Source organism: Mus caroli, chromosome 2, assembly GCF_900094665.2.
Source record: "Mus caroli chromosome 2, CAROLI_EIJ_v1.1, whole genome shotgun sequence".
Taxonomy (NCBI): Eukaryota; Metazoa; Chordata; class Mammalia; order Rodentia; family Muridae; genus Mus; species Mus caroli.
The window spans coordinates 23119478-23134111 of NC_034571.1; the positions used below are offsets into that span (position 1 = coordinate 23119478).

Here is a 14634-nt window from a genome sequence, read left to right on the forward strand (position 1 = left end):
GGCAGCTGACTGCCCATCCCTGTGCCCTTGCTCCATCTCCTTGGTGGCCTGCCTCACTCTGTGACCTTTCAAGCATAACTAGCAAGGGTGATCCTGCAACAAGGTTCTGGCTACAGAGCTGGTGGGATGCTCTGCTCCCTTCTGGTTATACCACTGGGAACCTCGGGAGTCATGCTGGGAGGCAAGAAGAGGGAAGTGTGGGCTAAGGACAGGAGCCTGGGAGGGACGCCTTGGATCATAAAGCACGGGCTGCTTTTTCAGGGGTGGGGGGCGGTGAGGACGACCAACACTTGATGAGTTCGGTTTTCTGCATCAAATGACACAGGACGCATCCTAGAGAAGAAAGTGCTGGGGTTTTGCTGTAAGGCTGCCTGGTGGACTCTCCTGGATGCTGTGTCAGCCAGGCAGAGGTGCCCACCTGGCAGGCAAGCTTGGGGTAGGACCAACCCTGATGGGCTTAAGATGCCACCTGCTCCCCCAGGCACAGAAGGCTAACCACTGCTGCAGAATAGAACGTAGGTTTATTTGTAGTAAAAACCGTAGTCTTGTGGGGAAAACCCATTGGCAAATGTACAGTTGTTCCATCAGGGGGTGCTGCTGGTTGTGGGACCCCCACATCCCTGACTTGCATGCATTGTGCTGCAAATGTTCACAGCTGATCTCAGGCCCCCAGTTCTTAGACGGCGTCCAGTCTCCTGCAGAGGTGCCCACGCACCGGCCTGCCCAGCACCCTAATCAGTGCAGCTCAAAAACAAACAAAAAACCAAACCAAACACACATGTCAAAACAAACACAAAACATTCACAAGAACGGGGCTCTGAGTATTCTCTTTCTCAGTGTCCTTTGTTATCATGACATATCATGACAAGCTAAAATATACATACTTTGCTATTATAGAATCTCTTATTCACAGATATATAATGGGAGACTTAGATGAAATAATTACAGCTTCCCCTCCCCCTTCTAAAATACAAACAGATAAAACGTAACAGGACAAAAAAAAAAAGCTACAACAACAGAAAAACAAACAAACCAAAACGGAAAGCACAGGGTGTTGGGAGGGTGTTCATGTGGTTCACACGGAAGGGTGGGCAGAGCCTTCCCCACAGTCTGCACTTGCACTGGGCAGGCTGGGCTGAGGAGCTGTGCAAAGTGGCCTGTGCCCCAACTCTCTCTAAGGCAAACCCTATACTCCCAGTTTCTCATAGCTGGGGCTTTCCAAGGTGTCTTGCTTCCTGTTGCTCCCCGTCTCCTGATCCCTCCATGCTTCCTCTAACATCCCAGCATGTTGCATGTGGACACGAGGCCAACCCTGGACAGTGTCCCCAGGAGCAAGGTAGTGCATTGTCCCACTCCAGTGGGGGCAGTGTCCCTTGCCTTGGCTCCCTACTTATCCAGGAAGGGGCAGCTAGATGAAGGGAGAAAGGGCCGCAAGGGTGTGTGTGTCTTCAAGTAAGCTTTCACTCAGAACTCCTTGGGAGGAAACCAGGGGCTGGCCAACCAAGCCAGAGGCCAAAGGCCAGGAAGCACCAGGAGAAGGAAGTGGAAGAGCAGAGACACCCAAGAGCACTTATTTTGAGCTGGCCATAGGCCCAGTGTGTGAGCTGCAGGGATTCTCACAGAGAAACCAGTCAAGACCTAGAACCAGCATCTAGTGCAAAGGCCAGCAGACTCCTAGTGACCGTGGTTTGGAATGCAGAAGACCCAAGAGTGCCTTCTAGAGAGAAAAGAGGCAGCAGGGAGGGGAACCTGGTTTCTACCCTGCCCTTTGGGGTTCACAGATGTGTCCCCTGGCAGCAGGGCAGAGAAGACCTGTTTCCTGGCTCAGGAAAGGGGCTTCAACAAGCAAAGAGCAGTACCACTGACTTGGTGGGCTGGGGGTGGGTCAGCAATGTCATCGTGCCACAGGCCCGTCTGAGGGAGGGGCCTGCCCGGTCAGCGCTCAGCAGGACCCTGATGTGTTAGGAAGGGAGGCGGCCAGGGAGAGCTCCAGAGCTAGCGTGATTCAGTGGCGGTTGTGCAAGCTCTGGCTCCCGGCTGAGCCTAGTGTGTGCTACAGCACAGCTCGACTCTGGTCCTGCCTGCCTCCCAAGACCTGACACATACTCTAGAGAGCAGCAGAAAAGACAGGCAGATCAGTGTGGGGCAGCAGATGGGCCTGGGAAGGAACCCCCCCCCCCGCTGTCCCCAGCCTTCCCTAGCCACCATGAGTTGAGTTCTAGGTTCCTGAACAATCATCTAAACCAGAGATGCAGGCAGTGGCTTCTGACCTTTGCTGTCAACCACACATGCTTAGCCACACTGCCTGAGGTCCTTCTCCTTGGTGCTCTGAATGTGGCCAGCACGGATTTCCTCTATGTACAAGGACTGTACCCAGGGACAGGCCACCTAGGGCAGGTGATGGTGGAACACCCTCCCCATCCCTATGGGCCATAACAGCTGCAGGCTTAGCAGGCAGTTCCCAGAACTATGGAGAAGCCAGAGGTGGACTTCAGAGCTGGGGAGACTCCCAAGAACATCCACGGGTCCTGTCCAGGTCTCGTCCTCACTGGACGCCTTCCTCTTCCACGTACGTCGAAGGAAACCACCCGATCTGAAAGAGATGGCAGGGACATGTGTGTCTGAGTGTGTGTACACATGGCAAGAGGGTATGTGTCAGGGCAGGGCCAGGAGGGGCTTGGGAGCTGAGACCCCCTTCTAAACACCAGAGGTCTCCACCAGGCCTCACCGAGCCTTGAAGAGAGACTGAGAAATCTAGCTTATCATCTACTAGTGAGAGAGTGTCAGATCCTACTGAGGAAATCACGTCTTCCTAGGTCTCCTGACCTTCCCATGTCTTCCTGCCCTCAGCCAGGACACTGATGAAAATCAGGAGCGAACACACCAGAAAGGAGCCCCGCATCAGGCTCAGAAAGAGCTACCTCTACGTCTCCGAACACTGAGAAGAAGGCAGGCATTTCTTCCAGAGAACAGGAGTCAGAAATCAAACAGAAGTCCAAGGCCGGAAGCGGGATGTTGTGATACAATGTCTACGACCCCAGCATTCAGGAAACTGAGGCAGGAGGGTCGCCTTGAGAGTTCAAGGCCAGAGAGGCCTTCTCGATGAAACCTTATCTTCAAAAATAAAACAAAACTAACCAATAAAAGAAACAGATAAACAACAACAAAAACCAAACCAGACCAAACCAAACAAACAGACAAGAACAACAACAAAAGAAGCCAAGGAGAAAGAAAAGGAAGGGGGGAAAGAATCCCAAGAACAGAAAGATGCACCGACTTAAAAGAATCAGGTTAGACAGAGAATAGGACTAACCATAGGTCAATGGAGAGAAGGTGGAAATGGGGAAGAGATAGCCCTGGCAGACAGCCCTTAACCAAGCCCAAAGTTAATAGCACAAAGAGTGAGAACTTGGAACTGGATGCCTTCCGGGCTAGCCTCTGAAAGGAGACAGGTCTGTGGCACTCGTCTTGATTGTTATTGATAGAGCGACCAGCCTGGCATGGGCAGCACCATCTCCCAGGCAGGCGATCCTGGACGGTACAAGAGAGCTTGCTGTGCATGATCTCGAGAGAGCCAGCACGCAGCATCCCTCCATGGAGTGCTTGCCACTTCCTGCCTAGTCCATCAGTGCCGGACTAGGACCTAGACCTAGAAGATAAAATTAACCCCTTCCTCCTCTCAGTTGCTTGTGGTCAAAGAGGTTTATCACAGCAACGAAATGAAATGGTATAACACTGATGAATGACATCCTCCTGTGTATAACAACATAAAGGTACAGTCTCTGTCTAAACGTGAATAAACATCAGACCTAACAATAGGATACAAATACGTGTCTCCTCTTCAAGAAATGTTACAAGTCACATATGACAGAGAAGCTGAGGGACATTTCAATTAGGATGCTGGTCATGGCCAGTAGTTCATGCATCCAGTAAACAGCAGCTAGAAGAAACATAATTGACAAAAATTGTTGAAATTTAAAAATATAGTATAGCCAGCCTGGTCTACAGAGTGAGCTCCAGGACAGCCAGGGCTACACAGAGAAACCCTGTCTTGAAAAACAAACAAACAAACAAACAAACAAAACAACAAAAAAAGAAAATACAGTACAGATTAGATAACTTTATTATTCCAAGAGGAAATATCATTGACTCCAGGAAATATTAAGAAGTAAAGATAGGTCACGTGGGCAATTACTCTCAAATGTTAAAAAAAATATAGATGATAATGACAACACCCACACAAAAACTGGGAGGAAAATAATTTATAATTCAAGCCTGTGTGGTCCTCACACTGTCTCCAAAGGGGCTCTAAATACTCAAAGTGCGTCTGTAACCATCAGAATCACATACACGATAAAAGGGTAACTAACAAATCAATCACTAGAAGGGGAAGTGAAGCAGAGAAAAAAATACTGGTTAACCTAAAAGTTATCCAGAAAGGAGAAAAGAGGAATTGACCCACAGTAAACAACAAAAAGTTAAGACTTACAAATGAATAACCCAAAATCTATACTAAATATAAATGCCTCCTAGAGGGCAAAGATGGCCACATTAGAATCCCTGTAAAAATCCCAACTGGCTATAGGAAACACAGTGTAAGTACAAGGAAAGAGACAGGTCAGCTGTAACAGGCAAGGGGGAAGAGCAAAGCACCTACTTAAGGAAAGATGCTGTCGCCTCTGTCAATAGACAGACTCAGCAGTAAAACGGCCAGAGAGAACAGGCATTTCATGATGACAACAGGTTATAGCAACAAGATCTACTCACAAAAGCTCAAACCAGTTGTTTTCAGACTGTGCTATGGAATTGCCTGGACCTGGTGAGGGACCAAGCAAGTAACTGAATGACAGTCCCAGCGGCTTCCACTGCATCGGCCCACTTCAGGGCTAGCGTCCAGCCTTCAAAGTTGCTGCTAGGACTTAGTAGCCTTCAGTCTTTTGAAGGGAAGCTAGGAATAAATGAAACTATTTGGGTTCTGTAACACAGACCCCAAAGGTGACCAAGATGACTGGGAACAGAATGGTTCCTGCTACCAGAATGCTCAGCCGGGGAGTCAAGGCTGTCTGGCCCTGTGTAGACAAATGCCTGTGGGTCTCTGCAGCCCCAGGAAAATCCAGTGTGTCCTGCTGTTGGCACCTGGAGCTCTCTGCCGTTCCAAAAAGTTGCTCAGAGGCCTAGGCCAAAGCCAGTGGATCTATATGAGCTCTGGGATAGAGGAGGCTCTTAGCAGAACCTCTGGGGGAAAGAGTCTGAGGGAGCAACATGGTAGTCACCATAAACAGGAGGAAGGGATGGGGTACAGTAGGACCTGATAGCTACCTGCACATGACCAGATGACTGTTTATAAAACCTGTTCCTGAGTGACCACAAAGGCAGAGAAGGGTCTGGGTGGCCTGGATGGAGACCTGACCAGTGTAGCTAGGATCACAATGATCATGGCTAAGCACAGTTGAGGCTGAAGAACAGCTAGTTGAGTCCGACTGTGTCAGAGCCAAAGGCAAACCTCCTTGACCTCTCGGTAAGGCCAGCCCTGGGCCTCTGCACAAAGCCCTCAAGCCAGGCACGCGACTCACCCGCCCATTTGTCTCTCCTTTCCACCAGCCCTGGTCCCCACCAATTCGGCTGTAGATCTTCACCACGTCACCTTCCCGCAGTGACAGCTCCCGCATGTCTCGAGCAGCAAAGTTGTACCTGGCCACGGCTGTGCCGATGACCCGAGGTGTGAACACTATTGGGGAAGACAGGGTGAGACGTCAAACAACTGCAGGAGCTGCCCAGCCAGGGCTAGAGGTCCTCAGACTGAGCTGTGTCCCTTCCCTGGTACCTAGACTACGGCTTTGTGCCCATAGCTAGGGAAGGTCTCTGGAGGAACACTAGCCTCCAGCTGAGGGCCTGTCACACCTGCATTTGGGCATATGACACATCTATGCATGCACTTAATGGGGGGTTGAGCTATCACCACCAGTGCTGGGCCACTATCACAAGCAATAAGCATGCCATTGGTGAACAGAGCAGGCACCCATGCCTTGACCATCCCCACCCCTGGTCCTCAAACTAGATTGCAACCCAGTGGACTTGTTCAGCCCAGAACCCAGGAGTCCTGGGACAGGTGACAATGGCAGTGAGGGGACACATGGCCTTACACAGAAAGGCTTTGGCTCTGGCAGCAGAAAGCACGTCAGACTAGGGATGACTAAAACCCTCTCCTCCACACTCATTCCTGTTCCCATGGCAGCTCTCCTGGCTGCAGAGTAGTCACCAGCTCTGACCCCCAACCCCATCTCCCAAACCAGAGGCAAAGCTCTCAGTGGCCGTGAAGGATGACAAGCTGATGAGGCAGGAACATGTCCACCAGTGTGACCAGGGACAAGCCCTACCAAATGCGTCCTCATGTGCAGCAGCCTTGGTCAGATCCCCAGCCGTCCCCACCCCCCAGCACCAGGCTGCACAGTCAGGGGGACCCATCAGGCTGGGCCCTGAGCAGTAGAGGTACCTGACCAGAAGGGAGCAGAGGGGGCCTGGGGGGCAAAGCTGAGGCCCTGAGGACTGAGAAAAGAAAAGTTGTAGGAAGCGCAGGAAGCTGCAAAGAGGCAAGAGAGAGCGTAAGACAGGGTAGAGCCAAGGAGCCACGGGCGATGCCAGGCTCTACCTCAGGAGGATGCTGGGGAGGGCAGGGGCCTACTACAGGCACAGCTAGGCCACTGCTTGCTCTACAACCATGTCTTCAAAGGACACTGAGGCCAACTGTCATGGAGGCTGGCAAGCCTCTGCTGGTCTGCTCTATCTGGGGTGGGGGAAGGAAGATCCCATAGTCTTGTAGACTAGAGATATGGGGAACTCAGGGGAAAGAGCCCTGAGCTAGAAGCCAAATGCTCTGGGCCTCTCTCTACCCTGAGGTCCAGGCTGCACCCTTGTCATCAGCTTTGAAATCCCCCCCCCCCCCGTAGGCAGAGAGCTGCCTTGAACAGCCAAAGCCCCAGGGCACCCATGGAGGGATCTGTTCTCGGATCCTGCCTTACTGCTTCTCACTACTGTCAACTCCTAGCACAGGTGCCAAGAGTCAGGGGAGAAGTGTAGAACCCCTCTGCTACGTGAAATGAGAAGGGGTGTGAGTCAGGGCCACTGATAGATGTGGAGGGGGCCTGGTCCACATTCAGGGATTGGGCAACAACCCAGGGGGACAGGGAGACCTTGGCCCTTCACGTGGCCTGAGTAGATACCCCTGGACACAGGCATTACCTGGAGACCGGCTTGAGGTCCTGCTGATGGTTCGCTCCCGAGACTTGTAGGGGAACTTGAGTGTAGTGTCCAACTGCTTGAAGCTTTCCTTGAGTGAGTGACACTGGTAGTACTCCACCAGCTCCTGCAGGGGGTGCACACTCACCAACTGCTGGAGACTCAGGAGCCCTCCCACCTCCTGGGTTCAAGGCATGGGCTCCTCTGAGACCTCCCTCAATCTCACTCCAGCCAAGCCCAGCTAGGATGGCCAGTGCCTCAAAAACCTCTCCCTCAGGCGCAGGGCTCCCAAATATTTCTGAAAGAATGCTATGGAAAGAATGCCAAAGAAAAGAAACTGCTGACGACTGTGCCATCCATGCTGGAGGGAGACACACCTGCAGGGCAGAATGCCACGGGGCTAGAGCCACTGAGAGGACTGGACAGCTATGAATGACGGCCACACAAAGAGGTGTGCTGTGGCTTTGTAGGAGCTCCAAGAACCATGGCCTGGCTGCCCCAAGAGGCACCTACAGTCTCACCAGATGGTGTTTGTTTGTTAGCTCTGGGCTGTGAAGAGGACTTCAGGCACTTTCTGTTTGCCTGAAGGTCACAGGGGGTAAAGGAAATCTCCAATGTCCTGCCAGGGGAGCCATGTTTGTGACTTAAAAAAAAAAATACGGGGCCAGATATGGTGGTACATGCCTTTAATTCCAGCAAGTAGGAAGGCAGAGAGAACTCCACAGTGAGTTCCAGACCTGCCAGAGCCACATCATGTTTGTCTCCAAAAACAAAGAAAAAGGGTTGGGGTTGAGGTTGGGCCCAGAGGTAGGGCAGTTTTCTAGTATGTGCAAGGCCCTGGGCTCTGTGCTAGTACCAAAAGGGAGCGGTGGAGGTCAAAAACAACTATTTTAGTGTCACTTTAAGGAATAGAATGCCTTTAACTGCATTCTGGTGGAGCTGACCCCAAGGACGCGAGGAGAGGCTCAGCTTGAGGCAGCTGGTAATCTCGTGTCCAAGGTGACATTTGAGCTAGGGAAAGTTTTGGAGTGACCCAACTCCGGTATAACATGACTCCAACTGTTCCCAGGAATCCTCTCAAGTGTCTCTAGATTTCTCCTGGAAGAATCACCCCTCCCTAGGCAGAGAGAATGGATCATCGGGGGCAGAGTGTACAGTGGAGAGCCCTTGGGCCTCTGGCCAGGGTCTGGAGCAGTGACAGTTACAGGTACACGTACCAGGAGGCTCTCAAACTTCTTAGCTTCCGTGATATGGATCCAGCTATCTTTCTCCACCACCTTGATATGTTTCACCTCATCATTGAACCTGGATAGACAGACAGTCAGACAGCCCCAGGCTTATTCCAGATCTGCTTCCGCAAAGATCCTGACCTACACCTCTACACTGACTCTGCAGCTGCTTCTCCAGCCTTTGGCCCACTCCATTTGAGCAGATCTTCCATATCTCTCCCTGCCTACTTTAAGTCCATACCCTAGAGTCCCCACTACCAACTCTGACCTCAGTCCCTAACTATAGGAGGCTCCAAAGCACGGAACACAAGTTCATCAGGTCCCAGAGGCAGCGGCCCCGCCCTCATCATCTTTAGTTCAAGTGTATCTAACCTAGAGAGCCTTGGAAGGCTCCCAGCAAATGACAGCCCAGCCCATGTGAGGCAACACCAAGGTTCAAGATGTCACACGGACAGCAATCTCAAGCCAGTGTCCTGATGTCCATGGGTGTAAGAACTCAGTCAGTGAAGCAAGAGAACCTATCTCCCTAAATATGTCTGCACATGACCCAAACATGTAACATGGACTGAACAGTGCTCAGGGATAGAGACATCCTAGGAATGCAAGGTTGGTTCAATACCCTAAGACTGAATGAATGAGTGACCAAGCATTGCTTCACAGGACCACTGCAGACACCTACCTGTGTTCACGTGGCTTTAACATGTGCTGTGAGCCAGACCAATAGGATCCTCACTGTGGTGTCCTAAAGACTGGGCAGACACAAGGCACTGTGGACACTCCTAGGATGTGGGAGTGCTGGCTGCCATGTCATTGTGTGGGGCTGGATATAGGCTATGAATTTCTTTAGACCCTGAACATCATAGGACCTTTTGGGAAAGTGATGGCTCCTGGCAGTGTGACCTTCCTGAAGCAAGGAGACATGGGGGCCTCTTGCTCGGCTCTAGCCCCTTCTAGTTCCACAGATTCTTATCTCCACCCCTCACACCCTAGGGAGTCCCTTGAGAGCAGTGAGAGCAGGGGCCTGGCCTTAGATGCTACGGTGGTCTCTATCTGTGATCTTCCTCAGGTGCCAGATGCATATACCAGCTGTGTGTGTACCTGCCTGGGCCAGACTCTGTGGCCCAGGGTGCTTGGGACAGGCACGCTTTGAACCCCAGCCCAGTGCAGAGGTAGAAAAAAACATACCCCAAAGGAAGAGGAGAAATATTGTGTTCAGGTCCTGTGGCTGCCCAGCAGAGCCTAGTGCCCACCCGCCCAAAAGGCCATGAGGATTCCTGCATCCACTGGCATCTGTTCCCAGCCTCTGTCACTGCAGCAAGAGGCTGTCTTACTATGGCTACCAAGAGGCTAGCTAGATCACAGAGCTTGCTTCACCCAGGAGCCCTGCTCAGGACTTGCATAACCCCACTGAATCACAGCAAATTAAACACCTAGTAACAGGTCTAAGACTTGTGCCCATGGGTATCCTGGGCTGAGGAAAACAAACTTCAGGGTCTTGTTTGTTTTTTATTTGAGGAAAGATGCCCAGATCAAGGACCTGTAGCCCAAGCTACAAGGCTACCATGGGCACTGCTGAAAGTCTCCAAGGGTCCCTAGATGCCACAAAGCAGCGTGATGCGTACATCCTGCATAAGACTCACTGGATTGGCTGCCAGTAGACCTCTGATGGCACTTCTCAGTGTCCCGCCAGCCCACCTTTCTCTGAAAACACTCAACCCAGCCCTTAGCTGGATGACACGTGGCCATGGAGCCCTGAACACGTGAGGAGACCTGATGGTAGCCTGTGTCCTCTGCTTCCATCTTGTCTGGGATTTTCTAGCCTGGGCATCAGAGAGAAGACCCACTCCACCCCCCCAGTAGCAGGCTAAAGAGGGACACTTATGGGCCCAGGGCTGCAGCTCACTTGATGCTGATGGCAAAGCGTTCTGCCTCTGCTGGACGCTCTCTGATGAGGTAGGTCCCACTGGCATGAGACTTGAGCAGATTGTCCGTCTGCTGCCGTTCCATGTTGCCAGCAAACCTGGGGTCAGAAAACCAGAGCTGAGACATGATGCTGCCGGAGCAGTGCCTGGGGTGTGTGTGTGCAGGTGGAGTGGTCCTGGGGTGTGTGTGTGTGTGTGCCACCTGCCTCGGGCTCTGCTCCTTGTCTGACCCTCTAAGGTGAGCAGACACATGACTGATGGGGGGTGGGGGTATGTGGCCATGTCCTGATACACAGGGCACAATGTGGGGACCAGAACCTCAAGCCAAGCATACAAAGGTATCTGGTAAAGACATCACAGGGGAGAGATAAGAGAGCGCCACAGCCAGGTGGGGAGACTATTCAGGTCACAAATCACAAACTTCTACCAGACCCCATTTTCTAGATTCTCTGCACTACTTGAGAAGATGTAACAAGGGGGCATTTTGGGAGAGACACTCTGGAGGAGGTCAGCACCTGTGTTGAATGAGAACTGAGCAAAAAGGGCCTTTCCCACCACATATACATGTATGCACGTACATAAGCAAATAAGTAAATAAATGGGCAATGAGGTGGGGGGGCTGGTCCCCTCAGCAAAGCAACCCCCACATTCCTGGCATGACACCATGAGCTTCGTCTTCAGTGCGCACAATTAGGGTAGATCTAGGGCTAACATATTAAATCTCCTGCTGGCTGGGGTGGGGGTGGTCACTTTAGTGGTAGCCACTGGTAAGTTGCCCATACTCTAGTTAAACAAACAAACAAACAAAAAAGAACTGCCCCCCCCCAGCCCCCCACCTACAGGCAAACCCAACTAAACTCAGTGGTCACACACAAAAAAGATACAAAACTAAGAAGGAAACCAGCTGGAGAGAAGTTGGGGAGATGGAGTCACATGGACAGTCACAGGGGTACAGTGACTAAAATTCACTATATACAGGTCTGGAGTTATCAAAGGAAAAAAATAACAATTTAAAACGAAAATAACTGTGTGGTGGTTAATCTTCACTGTTGACCTGAATCACCATGGAAACAGATCTCTGGATGTCTGAGGGATTACCTAGATTAAGCTAACGGAAGTGTGGGTGGGCACCGTCCCGTGAGCTGGGCCCTCAGAATGAAGAGAAAAGGCTGAGTCAGCATTAGTTTCTTTTTTTTTTTTTTTTTTCCCCCTTTCTCTCTGTCTCTCTCTCTGTCTCTCTCTGTCTCTCTCTCTGCCTCCTGACTGGTGTGCACTGTGAATAGCTACCTCATACAATCCGAGATGCACTGTACCCAGAACTGTGAACCAGGAGAAATCCTTCTGTTTTTACACTGCTTGGTCAGGTGTTTGCCACAGAGAAATGACAAGAAACAAACACTCCATCAAGAGAGAACCACTTAATTTCTGTCAGCAACCATGCACTACCTGCAGGTCAGAGGCAGTCAGGGTAGGCATGTATGCAGCAGGCCCAGTAGAGCCTAGAGAGATGCAAGGGACAGACACTGAGGTACTAGGATGGGGCAAGGACTTGGGAACCTGCAAATGCCACATGTGAGCCTGGGGATACTGGCCTGAACTGGGAAATGAGCCCATCTGGTTTAGAGGTATGTATGCTTGCTGCCCATGTGGGGCTAAACGGCTTTGAGGACAAGTTCTTGTAGGCACTGGGCCCATGTGGGACAGAATCAGCCCAAGACTCATGATCTGTGACTATACCCAAAACACCACCTTCATCTTCTCACGTAACACACTGCCTCTTCTCACCAAAGGCATGACTATAACCCAGACCCTAAACACATCACTTTCTACAGCTTCCATGAAGCTCAATGAAGTCTGCATAGAAAAGGGCTCATTACCACACATATTGGAGCCTGCTGATCTGTTTTAGAGACAAGGAAATAGCCTAGGTGGGGCTCAATTCCCCACCCACCCCCCATCCCAGGCCCACTCATAGGCTTAGAGGGCCATACCCTATGACATAGGGGCCACCGAGTGCCCAATACTGCAGCCCACAATCCACTTACCATGGGTAGGCAGTGTAATCGATCTCCCGGGATGGTGGGCGGCCAGTAGGCGGCTGGGAAGAGAACACAGGTATATTAATGTCCCCAGGGGGCATGAGAGACAGAGGAGCTCATGAGAAGCCCAATCCTAGGACCAGCTGTCTATATGGGCCAGAACTTCATGTGGACTTAGCCCAGCACCCCTGAACTGTAACATTCCTGGAGGCACTACCAGGACTTCCTTTGAGCTGATGTGCAGGAGGGTTGACAGAGCGAATGACTGGTTTTCATCGAAGGTATGAATGAATGAGGAGCCACCAACAGGAACAAACAGTCCCTGAAAGGGAAAGGCTGGAGGCCACAAGAAATACCCAAGAGTGGGCATGAGGTAGCCACACTCAGGAAGCACAACCCCCCCCCCCGCCCCATTCTCCTCTGCTATGGGTTCCCCAGGTCTGTCCAGAGAGCTCTGAGCATTTAAAATGTTCCTTCAAGCAGTATATGACCAGTTGGGTGAGCAGAGACAGCTCTTTGTTCCATCACTTTCGGGGGAAGTCACTTTTACTTTTAGCTGTCCTTGGGAGAACAGGAATCGAGTTTACTCTGGGACAACCCTGGGCTGCCTTTGACACCAGAGCCAAGACAGACTCAGAGGGAAGATGCCACCTAGCCTTCATTCCAAACAAGGCAATTTCCAGTTTGCAGGCTTATGTCTGGGAAGTGTCCTCCTCCCTGGGCTCTGACGGCCTGAGAGGATGCACAGCGAAGGGCAGTGGTTCTACACTAGCTTCCACTGAGTAGATGATGCCCACTGTGGTGGTTCAAATGGAGCCCACAGGCTCATAGATTTGAATGCTTAGTCACCAGGGAGTGAAACTGTTTGAAAGGATTAGAAGGATTAGGGGGTGTGGCCTTGTTGGAGTTTGAAAAAGACCACATCATGCCGTGTTTCTGTCTGCTGCCTTCAGATCAGGACGTAGCTCTCAGCCACTGCTCTAGAGCCATGCATGTTGCTTGCTCCCACCATGCTCCATTATGGTGATAACAGACGAACCCTCTGAAACTATAAGCAAGCCCCAATTAAATGCATAGCTTCTTTGGTCATGGTGCCTCTTCACAGCAATAGAACACTGACTGAGACATCCTCAGCTCCCAAACCTCCAATAGACATTGCACCTCTGTCCACCCCTAGGCTCTGCCCCAGATGCTGCTCATGTGGCCATCTAGCAAGGACAACCCGACATGCTGGCCCTAGCTCTCTACATCTTGGATCCTGTGAGCTTGGATGCTGTGAAGCATCAGGGAAAGGACTCACCCTTCCATCCACTGGGCAGGGCTTCACAGATGAGCTGGGAAAATACCCTGACTTCCTGGTTTGAACCAGCCGCCCCTGGAGGAGTAAGCGATGAGGAGCCATGAGGGTGCCTGCAGCTGACAAATCCCAGGCCTGACATGAGTGCCACCTTTCTCCTGGAACCTTAGTTGACCTCTCCACCACTTGGAGGAGAGACGAAGGCATCCCCACTTTAGAGATAAGTAATGCCAAGGCTCAAGAAAACAGCCAAGTGTCTCTGCAAGTCTACCTAAGAAACAGGTGACACCAGAGAGGTGGTAAGGAAGATGAAGACCTGGTGCGATGGTTTGTCAATACGACACAACCTGGAATCCTCTGAGAAGAGAGTCACACTGAGAGACTGTGTACAGCAGGCTGCCCTGCCTCTGGGCCTGAACTGAGACGAGAAGACCCAGCCCGAGTCAGCAGAAAACTCCCTGGGTTTGGGTTCTGCTCTGTGCAGGAGTGAGGAAGGTGAACTGGGTACTGCATGCAACCCTCCCCTCTGCTTTTGACTGTGGATGTGACAGGACTGGCTGCCTCAAGTCCCTGCCTGACTTCCCTGCAAGGATGGCCTGTAACCTGGACCTGGGAGCAAAGAAACCCTCCTCACGCTGGATTGCTTTCTGTCAGTGTGTTCCATCACAGCAACAGTATAAAACTGTAACACCTAGGATACAGAGCATCCATCCCTCAATATCTTTATGACACCCAGGATGTAGAATACCCATCCCTAAGTACCTCTGTGACACCCAGGATGCAGAGCATCTATCCCTCAGTTCCTTTATGATACTCGGGATACAGAGCATCCATCCCTCAGTACCTTTATGACACTGGGATGCAGAGCATCCATCCCTCAGTACCTTTATGACACTGGGATGCAGAGCATC

General features: G+C 51.4%; 1 protein-coding gene across 2 annotated transcripts in view; it reads right to left on the minus strand.

Annotated features, from left to right (window-relative positions):
- Positions 1–502: 502 nt before the first annotated feature.
- Positions 503–14634, minus strand: part of Vav2 (vav guanine nucleotide exchange factor 2) — a 164433-nt gene continuing 150301 nt past the window's right edge. The window contains exons 21-28 of one of the 2 annotated variants that reach the window (XM_029469945.1): positions 13727–13801; positions 12433–12485; positions 10369–10485; positions 8454–8541; positions 7240–7363; positions 6494–6580; positions 5574–5728; positions 503–2593 (exon numbers count right to left, since the gene is read on the minus strand). In XM_029469945.1, the coding sequence (XP_029325805.1) occupies positions 2546–2593; positions 5574–5728; positions 6494–6580; positions 7240–7363; positions 8454–8541; positions 10369–10485; positions 12433–12485; positions 13727–13801 (747 nt within the window). In that variant the 3' untranslated portion in view covers positions 503–2545. The remainder of the gene's footprint in view (positions 2594–5573; positions 5729–6493; positions 6581–7239; positions 7364–8453; positions 8542–10368; positions 10486–12432; positions 12486–13726; positions 13802–14634) is intronic. The other variant, XM_021183383.2, reaches the window with a different exon arrangement.